This window comes from Odocoileus virginianus, chromosome 2 (genome assembly GCF_023699985.2).
Source record: "Odocoileus virginianus isolate 20LAN1187 ecotype Illinois chromosome 2, Ovbor_1.2, whole genome shotgun sequence".
Lineage (NCBI taxonomy): Eukaryota > Metazoa > Chordata > Mammalia > Artiodactyla > Cervidae > Odocoileus > Odocoileus virginianus.
In genome coordinates this window covers 68,830,538-68,849,351 of record NC_069675.1, presented here as the reverse complement: position 1 = coordinate 68,849,351, position 18,814 = coordinate 68,830,538, and the positions used below count along the sequence as shown (strand labels likewise).

General features: G+C 53.1%; 1 protein-coding gene and 1 long non-coding RNA gene across 4 annotated transcripts; one reads left to right on the top strand and one right to left on the bottom strand.

Moving 5' to 3' along the window:
- Positions 1–3,244: 3,244 nt before the first annotated feature.
- On the bottom strand, positions 3,245–11,503 carry SLC30A3 (solute carrier family 30 member 3). 3 transcript variants are annotated; one of them, XM_020886207.2, is made up of 8 exons: positions 11,186–11,503; positions 7,562–7,743; positions 6,825–6,971; positions 6,575–6,728; positions 5,685–5,883; positions 5,351–5,456; positions 4,971–5,105; positions 3,245–4,064 (listed from the first exon to the last, which is right to left on the bottom strand). In XM_020886207.2, the coding sequence occupies exons 1-8, from the start codon at positions 11,278–11,280 to the stop codon at positions 3,916–3,918; spliced, it is 1,167 nt and encodes a 388-aa protein (XP_020741866.2). In that variant the 5' UTR covers positions 11,281–11,503; the 3' UTR covers positions 3,245–3,915. The 3 variants fall into 3 exon arrangements, with proteins under 3 accessions (XP_020741866.2, XP_020741867.2, XP_020741868.2); XM_020886208.2 differs by lacking the exon at positions 11,186–11,503 and adding an exon at positions 8,466–8,529; XM_020886209.2 differs by lacking the exon at positions 11,186–11,503 and adding an exon at positions 8,445–8,463.
- LOC110132726 (uncharacterized) lies at positions 8,600–17,539 on the top strand. The gene is made up of 2 exons (XR_002312577.2): positions 8,600–8,752; positions 12,958–17,539. It is a non-coding gene; the product is annotated as an uncharacterized lncRNA (long non-coding RNA).
- Positions 17,540–18,814: the final 1,275 nt, after the last annotated feature.

The window sequence follows — 18,814 nt, the reverse complement described above, 5'->3', positions numbered from 1 at the left end:
TGGTGTGGCCAAAAAAAAAAAAAAAAAAAAAAGAACAAACCCCAAAAATCCCCTAAAAAACCATCAAAGGAACTCCCTAAGCGGTTCCCCACAGAAGTGGGGGAATCTGCCAGGAAGAGGGGCAGGGGTCTTCCCAGCATGACTTGAGATCCTGCCAGTCCCTCCAGAATCTTCCGGCTGCCTGGGTTGCTACCACAGGCCGCAGGGGGACGCTGCTCCCCCTTTTGTTACAGACAGCGTGGCTCAAGGCAGCCAGGATGGGCCCGTATCTTAGGGAAGTGCCGGAAGGGGCAGCAGGGCCCCTGGAGGGAGGAGGACACCACTTTATCACTCTGAGCTTGCTCTTGGCCACAGACAGGCTGCCCTCTGCTCCCTGAGCCCTCAGTCCTTGCCCCTCAGACGGGAGGGCCTGGTCCTGCCTGCAGCTAGCTGGTCCGGCTTCCCCCAGGTGAGCGGTCTGTGAGGGGGACAGCCCAGCTGCCCTGATCCCGCCCTGCCCCCCACATCCCTCTCGTGTCTCCGAAGCAGGAGGCCCTTCAACCCACCGCCTCCCACTCTGGTTTTTCCTTCTAGCTCCTTGACTTCTCTCGAACTCTCCTACAACTGCACTCTGACCCTCCGCCCACCTCCTCTTCCTCTGGTTCTTCCTTGTTCCTGGTCCCTCTGCGCCTCCAGAGGGGCCCTCTCCCCTCTCCTCCCCTGGTATTATTAACCAGCCTTGTAAAGAGCTGCAGGGCTGGGCTGACGGATGGGCCCTCCTCTGCTTTGCTCTTCCTCAAGCCTCCCCTTGGTCCCCGCCCCTCCCCGGCCCTTTCTCCTCACCTCTCCCTCCACCATTCATTTTTATCATCGAGGAAGGACATGGGCCTGCTGGGTAAGCGAGCGGAGAGGTGGGTTGGGGAGATAATCGGGAGGACAGGCAGCTCCTGCAGATAAGGATTTCCTGGACTCCCTCGGGAGTGCCCTACGAATGGGCAAATGCTCCTGATTCTTCTGTCCTTCCCTGTCCTCGACAGAGCAACGCCTGGAGTAGGGGGGTGGAAAGGCAGGGCAGTGTGGAAAACGGCTGGGGACTTAGTGCAGCCAGCGCTGAATTTGACTCAACTCTGAGGGTGACTAGCTGCATGGGCAGGGTCAGCCTCAGTTTCTCCATCTGTAAAGCACAGATCACACTTTCTGCCTCGCAGTGCCTGGCGCTAAGTATAAGCTCAATAAATATGGGCTCCTGTCCCCGCTGTCAGGGTGCCAGGTCACCCTTTGCCCTCAAATCCCTCCCCTGATTCTCAGATTCCACACGAAAGGTAACCCTTTCCTCCGTGCCCTCTTTATACCAGGCACACTCACACCCACAACGTCATATCACCCCTTTTAGTAATTAGGAAAGCTGAAATGCAGCGGGGTTACCAGTGACCAGAGTATGAGCAGAAGGCTGAGGCAGAACGGAGGGATCTGAGCGCAGAGGGCCAGGATGGGTGAGCCAGCGGCAGCAGGTTGCTGGGAGGGAGTGGGCAAGAGTTTTGCTGAGAAACTCAACTGGGCAAGAGCTTCCAAGGGCCTGGATGGGAACGAGCGAGAGCCCAGGCTCTGCACCTGCCCTGGTCACTTGCTGGGTGACCTTGCGGAAGTCCCATTCCCTCTCTGAGTCTGTTTCCTCTTCCTCGTTTTGCAGGAATGGATGGGTGGGGGACCGAGATGGATTGCTGCTGTGTGAGGTCTGTCTCCTCCCCTGCAAGGGGACACAGCCTGGTACATAGAGGGCAGGGCTGCCATTTAAGGCTGTTCCTAGTGTAAAAATCTAGTCCTCGTTTTCTCCTCTCTTCATTTCCTCCCTCTTCCCCGCCCCCATGCTGTCACTTGGGGCCTATAGTCAATGAGTCGTAAAATGAGAAAGTATCAGGAACTAGCAAAGCATAGACTGCAGCTGGGGCAGCCTTGGCGCCGCGTGTGATGGACTGCCGGCCCATCCTCCCGTGCTCGACTCAGGCCAGCCAGCCGGCAGTGAGCAACTCGCCCAGCCTGGTCCAAGGCCCCCAGCTGGGGAGCAGAGTGCAGAGGCCTATCTTCAATGGGTCCAAAGGCCACACCTTAAAATGAGTGATGATATCTCTGTGTTCTGACTTGGAAAGATGCACCCAGAGGGACAGCTGAATCACAGAAGCAGGTTACATATTCTCACTATAAAGTGAGACTTTTATGTTCTTGTAGAAGATGAGAAAATGTGAGTGGACTCCAAACTGTGAATAGCCACTCTCTCTGGGAGTAAGATTTTAAGGGAATCATTCACTTTATACATTTTCCTTTGATAGGTTGTGATTTTGGACTGGGTCACATGGGTTGTAGGATCTCAGTTCCCCAGCCAGGGATGGAACCGGTGCATCCTGCAATGTGCGTGCAGAGTCCTAACCACTGGACAATCAGGGGAGACCCTCTTTTGATAGGCTTTTAAAGCAAACGTGTATTGCTTTCCTGATTGTGAAAAATCAAGAGAACTTAATAATAAAGACATTTCCATTGTGAGGGAGAAGTCTTGGAGAAATATGCATGGGCTAATGAAATTGCTCCAGGTCTCTGCTGCAGGTTAGAATTTATATCAACCTGGGATGGGAAGGCTAGTAGGCTCTTGCACTAGAGCCAAAATCAAAGTACAGAGTTTGATTTTTTTTCTTAAAGCGAAAATGAACAATCCCTTAATGAGACTTTTAAGGTCAAATCTGTCAAAATACGTGATTCTTAAGGCAAAGGGAGGGTAATGATGAATGAGGTCCTTGGGGTCCCCGGCATAAACCTGGACTCCAGTTGGTTGCTGGGAGTCAGAGTTGGGGCAGCCAGGACTGGGGGCTGCTCCCCAGCACCTCCCACAGCTTGAGCACACAGCCAGGTCAGCACTGGGGTCCAATCACTCCTGCACACAGCCACAGCTTCTGGCCCATGAGCCACCCCTGTCAGAATGACTCTCTGGGATCTCCTGGCCCCTTGCCATCTGGCTTTCTCCTACAACCAAGCCCAGAATGTGTGGGTGTCCCCCTGTGTCAAGGACCCAGACTCCATGCTGCCAAGCAGGGGAAGGTAGTGAAGAGACTGGTGGGTTTCGGCCTACACGACATTGCAACAGATCTTTGAGGGTGGAGGGGCTGGGAAGGGGGCAGGGGGGCTGTGCAAGGTCACTCTGGCCTAGGGATTTCCTCAGTTCCCAGATGACCAATTCTATGTCCCCCTCCCGAGGAGTCAGCACAGGGCTGAGAGGTGCAGTTGACACAAGTTTATTGGTGGAGCTTCAGCGGAGTCTCCCTCTCTCTGGGACAGCTGAGGGCACAGCACCAACGGAAGGATGGACAGACAGAATCCCACATGGACACACGGATGGTGCAGACTCATAAAGATCACAGCACAGCCACGCAAGGCACAGAGACACACAGGCCACAGCACCAAGAAACACACACAGACACAGAACCACAGGGCTAGAACGTGTGGACAAAGTGCGGGCTTTGGGGCTCCTGCATAGACAGAGCGAGGGCCACGTGGGGAGGGGGCCCCTGCTGACCTCCCCCAGGCATAGGCACACGGACAGCACACAGACAGGCAGATGCCCCCAGCCAGCCAGACTGCCACGCAGACACATGAACTGCACAGAAAGGACACTGGGAATTCCCCAGACCATGGGGAGCGGGGACCACAGGACTTCTACTCCCGCGACACTGCCACTGCACCGATTTCCCTGCTCAGCCTGACTCTGGCCCACTCCCCGACACACACACTTTGGTCTTGCCCACTGAGGCTGGGGGGGCAGGTGGCAGGTGGAAGCAGGGGAGAGGGGAAGGGTGCGGGCCCAGCTCCGTCCCTTCTCTGTGAGCAGGGAGGCAGGAGAGTCCAGGACAGAGCCTGGGCCTGGCAGTGGGGTGAGGCTGGGGCCAGGGCTCAGGCTTGGGGGGGCTCCTGGCAGCGCAGGCACTGGGCCATCTCGGGCTGGTATTGCTCAACCTGCAGGGTGCAGCTGGAGAATCCAAACCGGGAGTGGAGCCGGGATGTAGCTTCAGCCAGGACAGCTTCGGGGTCAGCCGCGGAATCTGCGGGGTAGTGATAAGAAGCAGCGAGCTCCCAAGGGAGTGGGGAGCCAGACCGGGGTCCAGATAAGGATGGGTGAAGGGGGACCCAGGGGTTTTGCATGGCATGAAAGCCAGGATTGAATGGGAGCTTTATTTTCTCTCTCTGTTGTATAAACAGTGTACAACTGTTCAAAGAAAAGGTTGGGGAGACTCATCCCTAACTCACTAGGCTAACAGGCTAAACTGTCCTTATTTTGCTATTCGCTTCTTCTCTTTGGGTGTCAGTGTACAGCTGTGTATTTCAGCAGCCACACCACCCGATTTTCCACAACGATCCAGATGTCAAATATTCTGTTCCCATTGTTCCTCTAGAGTTACCATCAAATATCCTACAGAGTATAATATTTTTGGCATCCAAATTGCAAGTCTCTGATTGCTTCTTGCATCTGGAAGAAACTCAAAAATCCTTTGTCAGCTTGTGAGTCACCCTATATATTTTAAATAGTTGAATCATAATGTGGCTATAATTTTATATTCAGCTTTCTCTCTTAGCATTATACCATAAACATTTTTCCTAGTTGCCATACAGTGTTCATAATCATCATTTTTAAAAGTTACGTGGACCGAAGGAGCCACAATTTACCTTGCTATGCCCCATCACTTAGAACTGTGGGTACCAGTGATCTTTTAAAGGGTTGCTGGTGCCCTATACTACTTTAAAGAGGGTGAAACCTCCCCCAGAACACTCTGTCTAGGGCTCCAACATGCATGAGAGAGAGAGATACAAAAGACAGAGCTAGAGGTCGAGAAAACCAGAGAGATGGGAAGAGTCCCAGTAATTCAGACCAGCTTCCTATGTTTGGAGGGTGGGAGGGGAAAGGAGAAATGTTTCTGGGAAGTAACTGGCTGGGGCTAGTGTGGACTCACCAATGGCCAGGTGTGCGGAGGCAACGTAGTGCGTGAACGTCAGGGACCACAGGTGCAGCTCATGGGTTGCCCGGACTCCCGGCACCGACAACAAGGTGTCCCGCACAGGTTCAAAGCCCACACTTCGGGGAGTCCCTGCAAGTAGCACCCACCACGCCTACTGCCAAAGCTGCTCCTGCCCAGAGGTCAGGACCCCACCTCCCCATCCTGTACGACTCACCCTGTAGATCCCCACAGTTCACCCCATCCCTGAATCCTCCTTCCAGCAATAAGCCTTCTCCCCACACACTCTTCAGAGGAAACAGGGGCACCTAGTCCTGGAGTGGAGTCAGGGAGGGCCCGGTGCGGGGGATGCAGGGAAGCAGCATCGTCGGACTCACCTTCCATGAGGACACGGAGAACATCTCGCAGGGTGGGAGCTGTGGATCCAAGGGCACAGATGGAGAAGAGGAAGGTGCTGATGGGGTCAGCTGCTTTGTACTGAGGCTGCAGAGAAAGAAAGCCCTAAGGGCCTGGGAATCAGGAACCTTTCAGGGGAAGATCTAGGGGCACCTTGGACAAACAGGACCTGAGAGGGGAAAGGGACCATAACCCTGGGCTAGGGGTCCTATGGAGCTGGGAGGGGGAGTAGGGTGAGGATGGGGACCCAGGGAAGGCAGGGCTGGGGTGTAGAGAGGCAAGCGGAAGGTTGGGGCAGGCTTGCACACATGGTACCTTGAAGTAAATGAGGATGGAGGCAATCAGCACCCCAAGGCTCTGCAGGAGGTCTCCCAGCACGTGCACAAAGGCCGCCCGGACACTGGTGTTCCCCAGGGGCAAGGACTCCCCGGACCCCTCCTCCAGCGGTGCATACTCTGCCCCCCTAGACCCGTGGCTGTGGGGAGGCCCAGCCTGGTGCAGCACAAAAGCCATTCTGAGGGGGAAGCAGAGCAGCTCAGCCCAGGTGGCCTGCTCCCAGCCTCCTCCACCCACTTCCACGCCCCCTCCTCTCACCTCCCAGGAGCCCTTTCTCCACCTGTTTTCTCCCTATTTCCCCAGTCCCCAGAAGAAAGCAACACTGTCCAAGAGAGACAAACAGAGCTGCCTGGAGGGAGGAATACTTGGTACTAGAGATGTAGATTCAGATCTTGGCCCTGCTACTGAAATTGCTACGTGCCCTGGGCAGGCAAGGCCCCTTGTCACCTCTCGTTATTTGTTTTGGCCACACCGCACAGCTTGCAGAATCTCAGCGCCCCGAACAGGTATCAAACCCCAGGCTCTTATCCATGAGAGCTGGAATCCTAACCATTTGACCATCTCTCATTAACTGAATGCCAGGGGTGACACCATCTACCTCGTAGGGGTGGTTGTGTGCTTTAAATGGGACAACATTGATGATGGTCCCCAGCAGAGGGGCCAGTACCCAGCAGGCCTTTAACCAAGTCTATTGACCCTGAATTTTAGGTCTCCACCCCAGCCCCTTCTCAGACATCCCCAAGGCAGCAAGGCAAGAATTGTGTGCATGTGCTGTGGGTCTGCTGGATGGAGAGAGCCTGCTCTCCCAGCCTGCAAAAGGACCCCTCGCCCCGCCTCCGACATGGTGCCTGCTCCATACTGGAACGTACAGCAGATTGGCACAGACCGCGATGCTGGCGGTCAGCAGCATGGCACCCCCCTCGATGTGGTAGTCGCTGTGCAGCAGGCGGATGAAGGCCAGGTACAGGAGGATGCCAGTGACCATCCAGAGGGAGACCACAGAGGCCAGAGCCCCCAGAGTCTCTGCAGGGGGAGACAAGCTGTCAGAGAACGGCCCAGGACCCTGAGAGGTACCTTCTGACCAGGTCAAGGGGTCCTCAGGCCATGCAGGCGCCTTACCTGAGCGGTGCCAGCCAAAGGTCATGGTGCGGGTGGCTGGACGGGTAGAGAGCCAGAGGGAGAAGAGGCTGCCCATCATGCTGCCCACGTCTGCCAACAGGTGGGCCGCGTCAGTCATAATGGCCAGGCTGTGCGCCAAGTACCCACCTGCAAGGGTGAAGTGACGTATCATCTGGTTCCATTAAGCAAATATCATGCTGTGCGTGTGGAGGCATGGAAAAGAGATTGGGGGGAACATATACCAAAATGTGAATGGTGGTTTTTCTCTGGTGATGGGATCACACATCTTCTTTTCACTCATTCGCCTTTTCTAGTTTTTCTACAATAACAGATTATTTTAAAACATTCAGCTGCACCAGGTCTTAGTGGCAGCACGCAGGATCTTCCATCTTTGTTGTGGCATGCGGGATCTTTAGCTGCAACATGTGGGCTCTGGTTCCCTGACAGGGACTGAGCCCAGGGCCCCTGCATTGGGAGCATGGCGTACTGGACCACCAAGGGAGTCCCAACAATAACATGTTTTAATAAGAAGAAAATAGGCTTTTTAAAGGACCCGTTTGTACTGATAAGCAGTCCTGAGTCCCCCTGGTACTGCCTGTCCCTCACCCTCTCCTACTTCCTGAGTCCTGGGCACCCGGCTCCCCTGTCCCAGCCAACCCCATCTTGTCTGCATCTCCCCCCAGGGACTTAGGCAGGCATCCTGAGGATGGAGTTGGAGGAGCTGCTCTCTAACTTACCAACCACCTCCCCAGCCATGAAGACACAGCACACAGCACAGGCGGTGCACAGCTGCCTCTGCGCCTGCATCCTCTCCGGGGTGAGACCCGGCTGTGGCAGCGGGTCCCGGTGGCAGTGCTGGAAGGACATCTCCGTGGGTTTGGGCTCCTCAGGGAGGGGCTCGGAGGCCTCTGTGAAGAGACTGAGGCAGGCAACGCAGTTCAATCTGGGGCCTGGCTCAAGGGCTCGCCTGCTCCTTCCTCACTCCTAGGTCCTGGGTCCCCTAGATTAGCTTCATCAGATGTCCCATCTCTCTCTCCTTTTCCAAGTCCTGGTCAAAACCAGGAGCCTTGTAGACAGAGGGTCACAGGAGAGATGGGGGCTAAACGGATGACTCAGATCACAGCCTCCGTTTTCCTTTCATATACAGAGCTGTAGAGCCTCACAGCACAAAGGAAAGCACCTTAAGAGTCTACCGCTTACTAAGGAATTACATGTACGAGGCTCGGAGAGGGAGGGAACTTATGGAGGCCACACAGCCAGTTAGTGGTTGAGCTGAGATTCGACTCCAACCAAATCAAGTCATTATGATAGGCATCACGAGGAATACAAATGAACTGGGTATCCTTTCTAATCTCTGGGAGCCTTTGGTGAACAAGACAAATGTCTACCTAAGTACTATGAGATGTTTTAGCTATTGCCTTAGAGCAGCTAAAACAAAGTGCTATCAGGGCTCAGATAGTGGGATATACTGACTCTAATGAGGACACCAGGGAAACAACCGAAGGAGGCCCCAAAAAGGGCGTGGGCAGATGGAGAGGCTTTTGACAAAGAGGAGGTGCATATGCCAGTGAAGGCAGTATGATGGGGAAGTGGTGTGAAAGTGCCGGGTGGGGCTCAGACCTGGCCTCCTTCTGGACCTACCTCCGGGTGCCTCCATTCCCGGTCCTTCCACTTCCCTTTCTAGACATGCAGCTGAATGTGGCCCTTTAAGAGAGGCGTAGAATGTGGGGACCCAAAAAGTCTGAAGTTCTTGGCACTGAGAATTACTGGCCAGATTCCAGAGCTGGGTTGTCATGGGGAGGAGACAGTGCAGACTGCTGCGGCCGGGGTGGCAGCAGCAAGAGCGCTGGGTTGGGAGTCTGTCATGCATTACCTGGACCTGTGGGACCATAAGCACCCCGCAGAGGCCGCCTTAACTGCACAGGACTGTAAGCCTCCCTGGATCCCTGAATGGGTCTGGGCGGGGGGGCCCTCACCTCCAGCATCACCTGGGGATGTGAGAGGCTGAGCTCAGACTGACTGAATTTTTGGTCCATTCTGGCCTAATTCTCAACCCTGATACCACCCAACCTAAAGTCCGGGGGGTGGGTGGGTGGGGATGGAGAATAGAACCTTCTACAGCATAAAGGACCTAAGTAGAAAAGTACAGTCCTGGGAATTCTATGGAGGTGTGACAAGAAAAACCTTGAGAGAAGATGAAGGCTCCAGATGACAGAAAGGCAATCCCGGTAGTAAAGTGGGGAGGGGTGCCTGGGGGTCTTCTGGTTGAGGAAAGCTCTGCCAATGGGTGAATTTAGGTGGGAGGGAGGAGAGGGCACATTTGGTGCTTCTAGGGAAAAGTGGAGGGCTGGCAGGTAGATTAACTTCTTGGAATCCCCTTCTAAGACTTAGAATCTAGATGGGTATGATACAGGTGTGTTTCCAGAGGAGACAGGAGATGAGGGTGGCTTTGAAATCTGTCCTCATTCTTCAACAAGATACACCGGGCAGTGTACATGTACTAAAGCTCAGGCTGGTGGGAGACATGTGTCACAAGTGACCTACTCTGCAAGGAGAAGCTGGGGCCAGAAGGGTTATGAACAAAGGACTTCAGATCACGGGAAGGAGTGACCAGCTCTAATGGGAATAAGGAGAACCTCACAGAGGTAAACAATGGTGCTCCAGACATGTGGAATGACAATGACAAGATATGCAGCTTGGAGCTTAAGTGTGAGGAACCAAGGGAAGGACTGAGGAGGAAAGTGATGGGCTCAAAGGGACATAAAGGGAGATGCGCTGATTGATTTGATCTTTCCTGAGCCGTGAGATGAATGACCTTGCTGATGCACGAGTCTGGGAGGAAGAGAGAGGAGAGGAGATGGAGTGGTCCAGAGCAGACCAGGCCGGAGGCTCCCTGCGCAGAATTTTAGAGGAGGGGCAGGTAGGGAGGGAAGAACCTCTTTCAGAAAATACTGCAGGATTTGGTGACTAATGGTCATATGAGAATCAGGTGAAACTGGGAGTCAGAGATGCGGGTCTGAAGAGCAAACAGAGGGTGAGTGGCTTTGGGGCAGTGGGCAAGATGCCCTTCCTGGCCCAGGAAGACACAGTACAGCCAGGCATCAAGGTAGTCAGCCATCAACAGGCTGCTCCCTTTTGTTTGGCATTAACTGGGCACTAAAGATGCCTCATTGTTGGTGTGTGGGTGGTAATGGGGCTACCTGCTGTTTAGGGAGAAGGAAAGACAATTCTCTCTCCCTGGCCCTCTGAAACCCCAGACAAGAGACAAATAATATTGAGTGGGGTAGAGGGGACAGGTAGAGGGGGGATACTGTCTTGAAGCACAGTCAAAAGGGATGTGAAGACATGCTAGGGCCACGGCTGGAGCTCCCACAACTGCCGTCCTCCGTGGGAGGGATTCAGAAGGGGGTCTTCCCTCCCTTCTGCTCATCCACTCGCCCACCCATCCAGGTTTAAGGCCTCCACCCAGGGAAGGAGCGAGAAACACACAGAGGCACCGCATCAGAGACAAAGGGACATGGGTTGGGATGGAAAAGGAGAGATGAGGAAAGAGAAAAGGCCGGAGACTCTTGTCAAATTCCCGAGATAAACGGACGGTGGGCCAACAGACAAAAAGGCCGGCTGAGGTGACCAGGGAGGGCCCAGCGCGGCCGATCGGAGGGACAAGGCGGACGGAGCCGGCGGGACGCGGAGGCGGTTCTCCGGCCGCCCCCGGCCCGCTGTCCCGACTGCTCGGCGCGCCTCATTTCACACCTCGCCGCCCCCGGCCCCGTCTGTGCGGAGCCGGGAATACCCCCGCCGCCCAGACCGCACCTGCTCCTTCCTTACCGCCCCCTCGCTTCCCCGCGGCCGCCCGCCCCCCCAGGAGCCGGCAAGACCCGCTGCGGAGCCCGGGCCCATCCTCGGCCCGGGTGTCCACAGCAGGAGGCGGCTCCCCAAACCCGGGCGCTCGGAGGATAGGGCCGGGGGCCTGTATATGGGACTCCGAGGGGCTCCCACTGCAGGGCCCCCGGAGCAATGGGTACATCGGGGTTCCCGGAGCGGACTCCAGCCCGACGGAGGGGCAGTCGCTCGCGGGGAAGGTCGAGGGACTTGGGGGGACGGGCCTGGGAGCAGTTTCTCGGGACCGGGAGGAGGGTGGCCGACAGGATCCAGAGCGGGGTGTCCACCTGCGGGGGCCGGGGCTGGCTGTGCGAGCTGGGGGCGTCTGCGCGGCCAGAGAGGCAGAGCCCGGCCGCCACGAAGCCAAGGGGGTCGCGGTGCGCTGGGAAGGCCAGCCGGCCGAGAGAGACAACGAAATAGACGGAAAGCAGAAGGGTAGCGCCCCTCCTCGGCCGAGGGCCGACCCAGATCGGTCCTACCTCTTCAAACGCAGGCTGCCACCAGCGCCGCCGCGGTCTCGGGGGCCCACCAGGCGAGTGGTCTCCGAGCCCCCCGTGGTGGGAGACGGCTCCATTTCTCCGCGGCCCCCGACCGTCTAAGCCCCACTGAGGGAGGAAGAGGCGTGGCGGGCCCCGCGCCAAGTCTTAGCGGCGGGCCGACCCCCAGACTCCCTGCAGGGCCGCGGGGCCACCAGAGTGAAGGCAACTGCGGCGGCTGTGGCGCTGGGATTCCGAACTGCGGCTCCCGCGGCTGCCGGAGCCCCGCCCCGCGTGGGGCGAGCTCCCCAAGCCCCGCCTCCAGGCTCCCCAGCCTCTACCCCCACGCCTAAGCCCCGCCTCCGGGGCCCTGTCCCCATAGGCATGGCTCTATTTCCCGGCGCCAGAGCCAGGTAGGGCTGCGGGAGCGCTCTGCGCCCCGACCCTGTTCTAGAGAATGCTAATCTCCATAGCCCCGCCCCTAGGCTGACTAGTCCCGCCCTAGCCCCGCCCACCAGTCCTAAACAGAGCTCCTCAAGCTTGGGGGGCTTCCTTGATGGCTCAGATACTAAAGAATCTGCCTGTAAGGCGGGAGACCTGGGTTCGACCCCTTGGTTGGGAAGATTCCCCTGGAGGAGGGAACAGCTACCCACTTCAGTATTCTTGCCTGGAGAATCCCATGGACAGAGGAGCCAGGTAGGCTACAGTCCATGGGGTCACAAAGAGTCAGACACGACTGAGCAACTTTCACTTTCAAGTTTGGGGACCTCTCAACCAATCTTTGCCCAAGGAACACCGACTTGTGCAGGTCCACCACAGGGCATCTCAACCCCTCTCTCCACCATCCGTCACCTCGTGGCCCCAGCTCCCCACACACGGAGGCAGAAACAGGTGTGGAGGAGAGAACTAGAAGAAGGACGTGGGGTGAGCAGTATGGCAAATCGGGGAGAAGTCCAGGGACTCTGGCCAGACACCCCTCTGTGAAGCATGTGAGGTCAGAATTCGCGAGCAAAGTCTGCTGCCAAACACTGTACCGCTCATGGTTATTTTTATACAGAGACATGGGGTGACAAAAAGTTTCCAACTCTCCTTCAGTCAGTTATTATCCCTATTTTTTCAGATGAGTAAACTGAGTCCCAGAGGAAGAGGTGTCCAAAGTCATGCGACCAGTGAATAAAGGACCGGAACTGGAGCCCCATCCTCTCTCCCTCCCGGGTCAGGGTGTCGCATGGGCAACTGGACAGGGAGACTGGCCGCAGTTGTGTCGCTCAGAGGCTGGGGTAGCCGGAGGGAAGAGCGCGCCACCTCTCAGTGGTCACAAGCCCCAGGTTCATGGAGGCAGCGCTCAGCTTGCCAGCAGGTGGATTCCTTACTTCCAAAGCTATAGCACCTTCCCAGGCATTACCTCATTTTGCCTCATTTAAACTAAAGCCCAGGGGAAGGAGAGGCTTACAGCGAGTCGGTGGCTGAGCTGGGAGTTAAAACTTCAAATGCACAATGTTCCCTGCCCCTCACACCTGCCGCCAATGTGGAATGAAAAGGGGATGGTGATAGATTGTGCACTCCAAGCTGCGACGCTCTGTGAAGAGGAGGGTTCGTAGGAGGGGGGCAAAGAGTGAGCATGGATGCAGAAAGTGGAGGGTGGAAGTGGTTAGTTAGCCAAGGCAAGAAACCCATCAAACGCACCTTTCGGAATACACCGGACTTGTGAACACCCGTCAGAATGAATTTAGGGTTCTGCTGATAGACATCTAACCCCAACATTGTTTTTCCAGACAATGAGACTGCGTGTGCGCTTCCTAAAACAACAACAAAACTGGAGTACATGCCAGACTGAGTGGTTGGAAGAGATGGGGTTAACCCGGGAGAGCTTCGCGGAGGAGGTGAGGCTTGAACGGATTAGGCAAACTGGGCGGCGGGCTGGCTGTTCTGGCGGGGGAGACTGCGGCTCGTGCCAAGGTTTGCAGGCGGCGAGTGCCGAGGGATTGTACAGCGCTGGGAAGCGGTGCGGAACGGAAGCACTAAAGGGTCTGCGCGCGCCCTCGGCGCCGAGCCTCCACCCACGCCCTGCGCGGGGCCCGCGCCAGCCTCTCCACGCGCTCACCTCTCCCCAGCTCTCCGCGTGAGACCCAGCCCACAGTCCACACGCAGCAAGGGAGCGAGGGTGGGGTGGCTTTCTTCCCTCAATCTCTCCGAGAAGCATGGGGCCTCAGCTTCCTCTGTGGGTTATGGGGAGGCAAACTGAATCGGCGCGAGGGGAAGCCACCTGCCAAGGTCACCTTGTTCATCCGTGTTATAATCAGGGTGCAACTCATGTCCTCGCTCTGGTCCCCAGGCACGTCCCGTCTGGCGCCGTCGGGTTTTTTTGTTGTTGTTGTTTGTCTGTTTGTTTTTGAAGCTCCGCACCGGGCCTGGGACCTGGCCAACTCTGAGACCCTTGGAGCGGGGACGCGGGGGCCACCACTTCCTCCAGGGCTCGGATGCAGTAGCCTCTCCCGGAGCGGCCGGCGCCGGCGAGCTGGAAAATGGGCAGACACTGCGGGATCCTGTGCGGGACAGGGGCCGCTAGGCACGCCTCACGACAACGGGGACGTGATAATAACAACAATGGCTTCCTCTGATTTCCTTTCCTGGGCAGCCCCTGCATGGCTCAGCCCCATGGACAGCAGCCCCGGGTGCCCGGGTGCCCGCAGACGCTGGCACGTGCTCACCCGCCACCCGGCAGGGAGCGAGAAGGCAGGAAGGAAAGGGACGTTGGAGCAGATGGATCACTGGGCTGCCCTTCCCCTCGGCTCCCTGGCCTTGGAACATGCTGCCTGGGGAAGCTGAGTGCAACGGGTTGGGAGAATACCAACAGTTTCTTTTGCTTGGAAATTTATGCAAGAAAAGCTTGGCTTTGAAACAGACAGCTTGCACCTGTTTCTCAAGAAACCATCAAGTGGCCCTGTGAAAATCTTTGCAAAGTGTCTTCTTGAATGCTAGGTCTGAGGAAGACATTCTGCACCTGGACAGGAGATGGGGAGATTGTGCAGGAGTTAGGACAGTTTAGGGCTGGTGCCCTATATGGAACACTTCATTCAACCTTCACTGAACATTAATTTCCTGCCATGAACCTTACTCTCCCACCTGGGGATTCCTGGTAAAAAAGATGAATGTGTTTTCTCCCCTCCTGGCTTTGACTTGATTTCTCTCTCTCTCTCTCTTTTTTTTTAGTTCTACCATTTTATTGCTACCAACCCATCTCCCTCCACCCTCGTGCACACATGCTCAGTCATGTAATCCCATGGACTTCAGCCCGCCAGGCTCCTCTGTCCATGGACTTTTCCAGGCAAGAATACTGGAGTGGGTTGCCATTTCCTTCTCCATGACCTGATTTCTTTTCTGCAGTTTTGGGTTACTGATTTACCCACTCTTGATGCTCTTACTTCTTCTTCAGATACTAATTTTCCCTAAGGTGTGTCCTTAGGCTATTCTTAGTCCCAGAGGAGATGAGGCAGGGAGCCCTGGAGGTTCTCAAAAGAACAGGTCTGTGCCAGCTTCCAGAGCACATGGTGACAGAGCAGATCAAAAGGGGGCTTCAGGGGACCTCAGGCTGGACCAGTTCACATTGGGAGAGAAGGAGAGCAAAGCCCAGTGCTGAGGTCAGCATGTAGGCTGAGCCGGAGATCTCGGGCAAGATTTGGAGTCCAAGCCTTTGGGCAAGGGTTAATATGTGAAAAGGCCAAGTCAAGCTGAAGGGTATATATAGAGGTGTTACCCCCAGAAAGCTTTTCCTAATCCCCCCACCCCCTGTCCCAGGTGGGTTACCTGCTCTTCCCTGGTGATCTCAAGGCCCCACTGTGCTTAGGTGCTGGGAGCACTCACCACATGATAACAAAATCATTTGTTTGTCTGTCTCTTCACTAGAGCATGAGCTCCCTGAAGATAGGTGTTGTCTTTCTCACCACTGTGTCCCCAGCTTGATACACAGTCCTCCATAAAGCCATCCCAGAAAGGAAGAGCTGATTGTCAAAGGAAGCAGGATGGAGGAAGCAAGATTTAGTTGGAGATACAGAGGATGAAGGAAGGCTGCAGCTTAAATGTCACCTCCTCAAAGAAGCCTTCCCTGATTCTCCCAAACCAGGCTAGTGCAGGTTATACATTCTCATTGCATACTTCTTTTTCTTCCTTAGCACTTATCATACCATAATTAAATTGTTATTCAGGGATTATTTATTTCTTCACTTGGCTTCTAGGATGCCATAATCTAGTTTTCCTCTTATTTCATTGACTGCTTATTTTCAGTCTTCTTTGCTGATTCCTCCTCATCTTCCCAACCTTTTAATGTTGGAATAGTCCAGGACTTGGTCACCCCCTTCTCTTACCTTTCTACACTCTGCCCCATGGAGATATCATCCAGTCTACAAGTTCTAAAGACTGCCTGGAAACAGCAAGTAACGAAGCTGTTGAAGCTTGGGGATGGGTACATGGAGGATCATTGGACTATTCTGTTTTTATGTGTTTGAAACTTTCTATTAAAAACAAACTTGAAAAAATAAGTGGCATCTTACATGATGATTCCCAGATCTCTCTCTCACTTGATCTCTGATCTCATATACCCAGGTCAACTTGACTTCTCCTCTTTAATGTCTAAAAGCATCTCAAGATTCATCTAAAACCAAGCTCCTGATCGTCACCCCATCCCAAACGTTCCCTTCTAGCAGTCCTCCCTGGGCAGAACATGGGAACTCCATCCTTCCACTTGCACAGACCAGAAACCTTAGAATCATCCTTGACTTCTCTATTTTTACTCCACATCCAATCTGCCAGCAAATCCTGCTCCCATCCTTGTCCAAACCACCATTGTCTGACTTCTTGATTATTGCAGTAGCCACCTAGTTGTCTTCCTTTTTTCTGCTTTTGTTGCCCTGTCGTCTAGCCTCAATCCAGGCTAGGCAACTAGATCTATTTCCTCACTCTCCATCTCACTCAGTATCAGCCAAAGGGCTTCCACTGGCCCACAAAGCCCTATGCAGTCCAGTCCCTCTGATCTCATTTCATACTATTCCCACCTCAATCCCCAGCCACTCTGGCCTTTGTGCAGGTGGGTCCTACAACACACCAGATGTCTTCATCTACACTCTGCCAGATGTCTTCATGACTCACCTGAGGACCTACTTCAGGTCCTGACTTAAATATCACTTTTACAGGCCTTCTCTGCTTTTCTTTTTAAAAATTGTATTCTTCCCTCAAAAATTTTCCATCTCCATCCTCTGCTTTATGTTTCTCTATAGTGATGATTACCACCCAACATCCTGAATATTTTACTTGTTTACTGTCTATCTCCTCTCACCAGAATTTAACCTACATGATGTCAGAAATTTTTGTCTGTTTTGTATACTGCTATATCCCCAGTACCTAGAAGAGTATCTGGCACCTGATAGCACCTAATAAATATTTGATGAAGATATTAATGAATGTCTATCTTCCACAATAAGCTATAATCTATGAAAACTGATTATCATTGTATCTAAGGTACTAGGCATAGAGTAATGCTATATAGGTATTTGTTGAGTAAGTGAACTGATTAATTAAAAGGACAGTTCATGAGGAGAACTGGTGTGAGGGCAATGGTATAGAGGATAGAAAGAACAGGGAGGGAGAAAAGACTGATGGTTACAGAAGGTTTAAAGCAATAGCACATAATGCGTTTGGATGGGCAACTTGGTAGCAAATCGTAGAGTTAATTGCCATAATTTATAGACTTCTTTTGTTGTTGTTGTTGTTTCTTTTTTTTTTAATTTTGCTTAGAAGAGTTCTTTATTCCTAATCAAAGAAGTTGACACCTGCTCATGTTCACTGCTATCCTTCCTTATGGGGAAGAACTCTGCCAGTGAATGTAACTTGGACAGCAATTTTAAAATGAAAATGATTTGATTCCTTAGAGGGGCAACAGGATGCATGCTTATGTACAGTGATAGCTTGGTAGGAAGAGTGGGGCAATATGAGAGGTGAAGGAGAAATCTGACAATATCTTCAATTCTCTTACTTGGTGCTAGATTAAATGAAACAAGTCATTGTGCAAGCTGTTACCAACTGCCTTTGGAAATTTGGCCCATTTTATTCCAGGTACTGAAAATACAGATGCTACCAAGTGATTCTTACGTTCTTGTGGGGGAAAAAAACCTGACTTTTCTTTGATTTTTAAAAGTTCAGTATTGATCTTTCAAAAATGTACTGAAGCTTTTAAAAAGGATTATGGTAAACATTCACATAACTGATTTATTTGAATGTTAGTATGTACATTCTAAAAATGTTGGGTACTGATTATCCAGTGTATCAATGAATTAGCATTAAATGAAAATTCAGAGCTGTGGATATTACTTGGTCTTTGGTAACTCACAGGGCCCACTCTTCACTCACCTTCCCTTTATTGCCCCCATGTCTCATTGGCTTCTGAGTTAGTCTCTGCTTTCTAATAATTGTCTTAGAACAGTTTTACATATATAGGTTGGTTTCATTTTACCCTTTGTTTCCTGCTGCAGTATTGCAGCCATCCTGGCATATAGACTTCTGTATTTATTTATTTGGCTGCACTAGGTCTTAGTTGCAGTACAAAGAATCTTCGATCTTCATTGGGGCATGCAAGACCTTTTAGTTGTGGCAGGTAGAATCTAGTTTCCTGACCAGGCCCCTGCATTGGGAGCTCAGGGCCCTAGTCAATGGACCACCAGGGAAGTTCCCATTGTCATATTTAAAGGGTTGTTTTCCACCCTGTAGGCTATGAACAAAGGAGTAGTAATGACGGAGGCACTGCTTTACAAACAAAGATCTGGTAGCAGTATATATCATGAGACTGGCAGTAGCAAGAACAGTTAGGAGGCTAGAACAGCAGTTAGTGTGACATGGAAACCCTCTAACTGAGGTGCATCAAGGTTGTGGAAGCTGAAAAGAAGAAAAAAATAGAGAGCAATTTTGACAAAAGAAATTATTAAGAACTGGGCTTCCCGGATGGCTCAGCGGTAAAGAATCTACCTGCCAATGCAGGAGACTTGGGTTTGATCCCTAGTTTGGAAAGATCCAACATGCTGCGGAGCAACTAAGCCCGTGGGCCACAGCTACTGAGCCTGTGCTTTAGAGCCTGGAAGCCACAACTCCTGAGCCCCTATACCACAACTACTGAAGCTCGAGGGCCCTAGAGCCAGGGCTCTGCAACAAGAGAAGCCTCTCCAACGAGAAGCACTCACACTGCAACTAGAGAGCAGCCCTGCTCACTGTAACTAGAGAAAAGCCTACACAGCAACGAAGACCCAGCACAGCCAAAAATAAATAAATAAAAATTTTAAACAAACAAAGAGAAAAAAGAAATGAGTAAGAATTTTTGGCCTGAATTTGGGGAAATAATGGTCCACAGCCCACTGATGTTTGGGTTTTGAGCAGCATTATCTTGGAAAGAGTCGTAACATGACTGCAAATGGAGAAAGCAAGAGCAACAACCAATCTGGGGGCAAGGTCATGAGCTCAGGTTGCAGAGTGTGGTTTTGAGGCAATGGAAAACTGGTGTGTGGATGGCTCTAAGGTGAGCTAAAACAGAGCAGTACCAGCTAAAGCCACACCCATAGACTGCATCTCTGAAGTAGAGAGGAAAGAGCA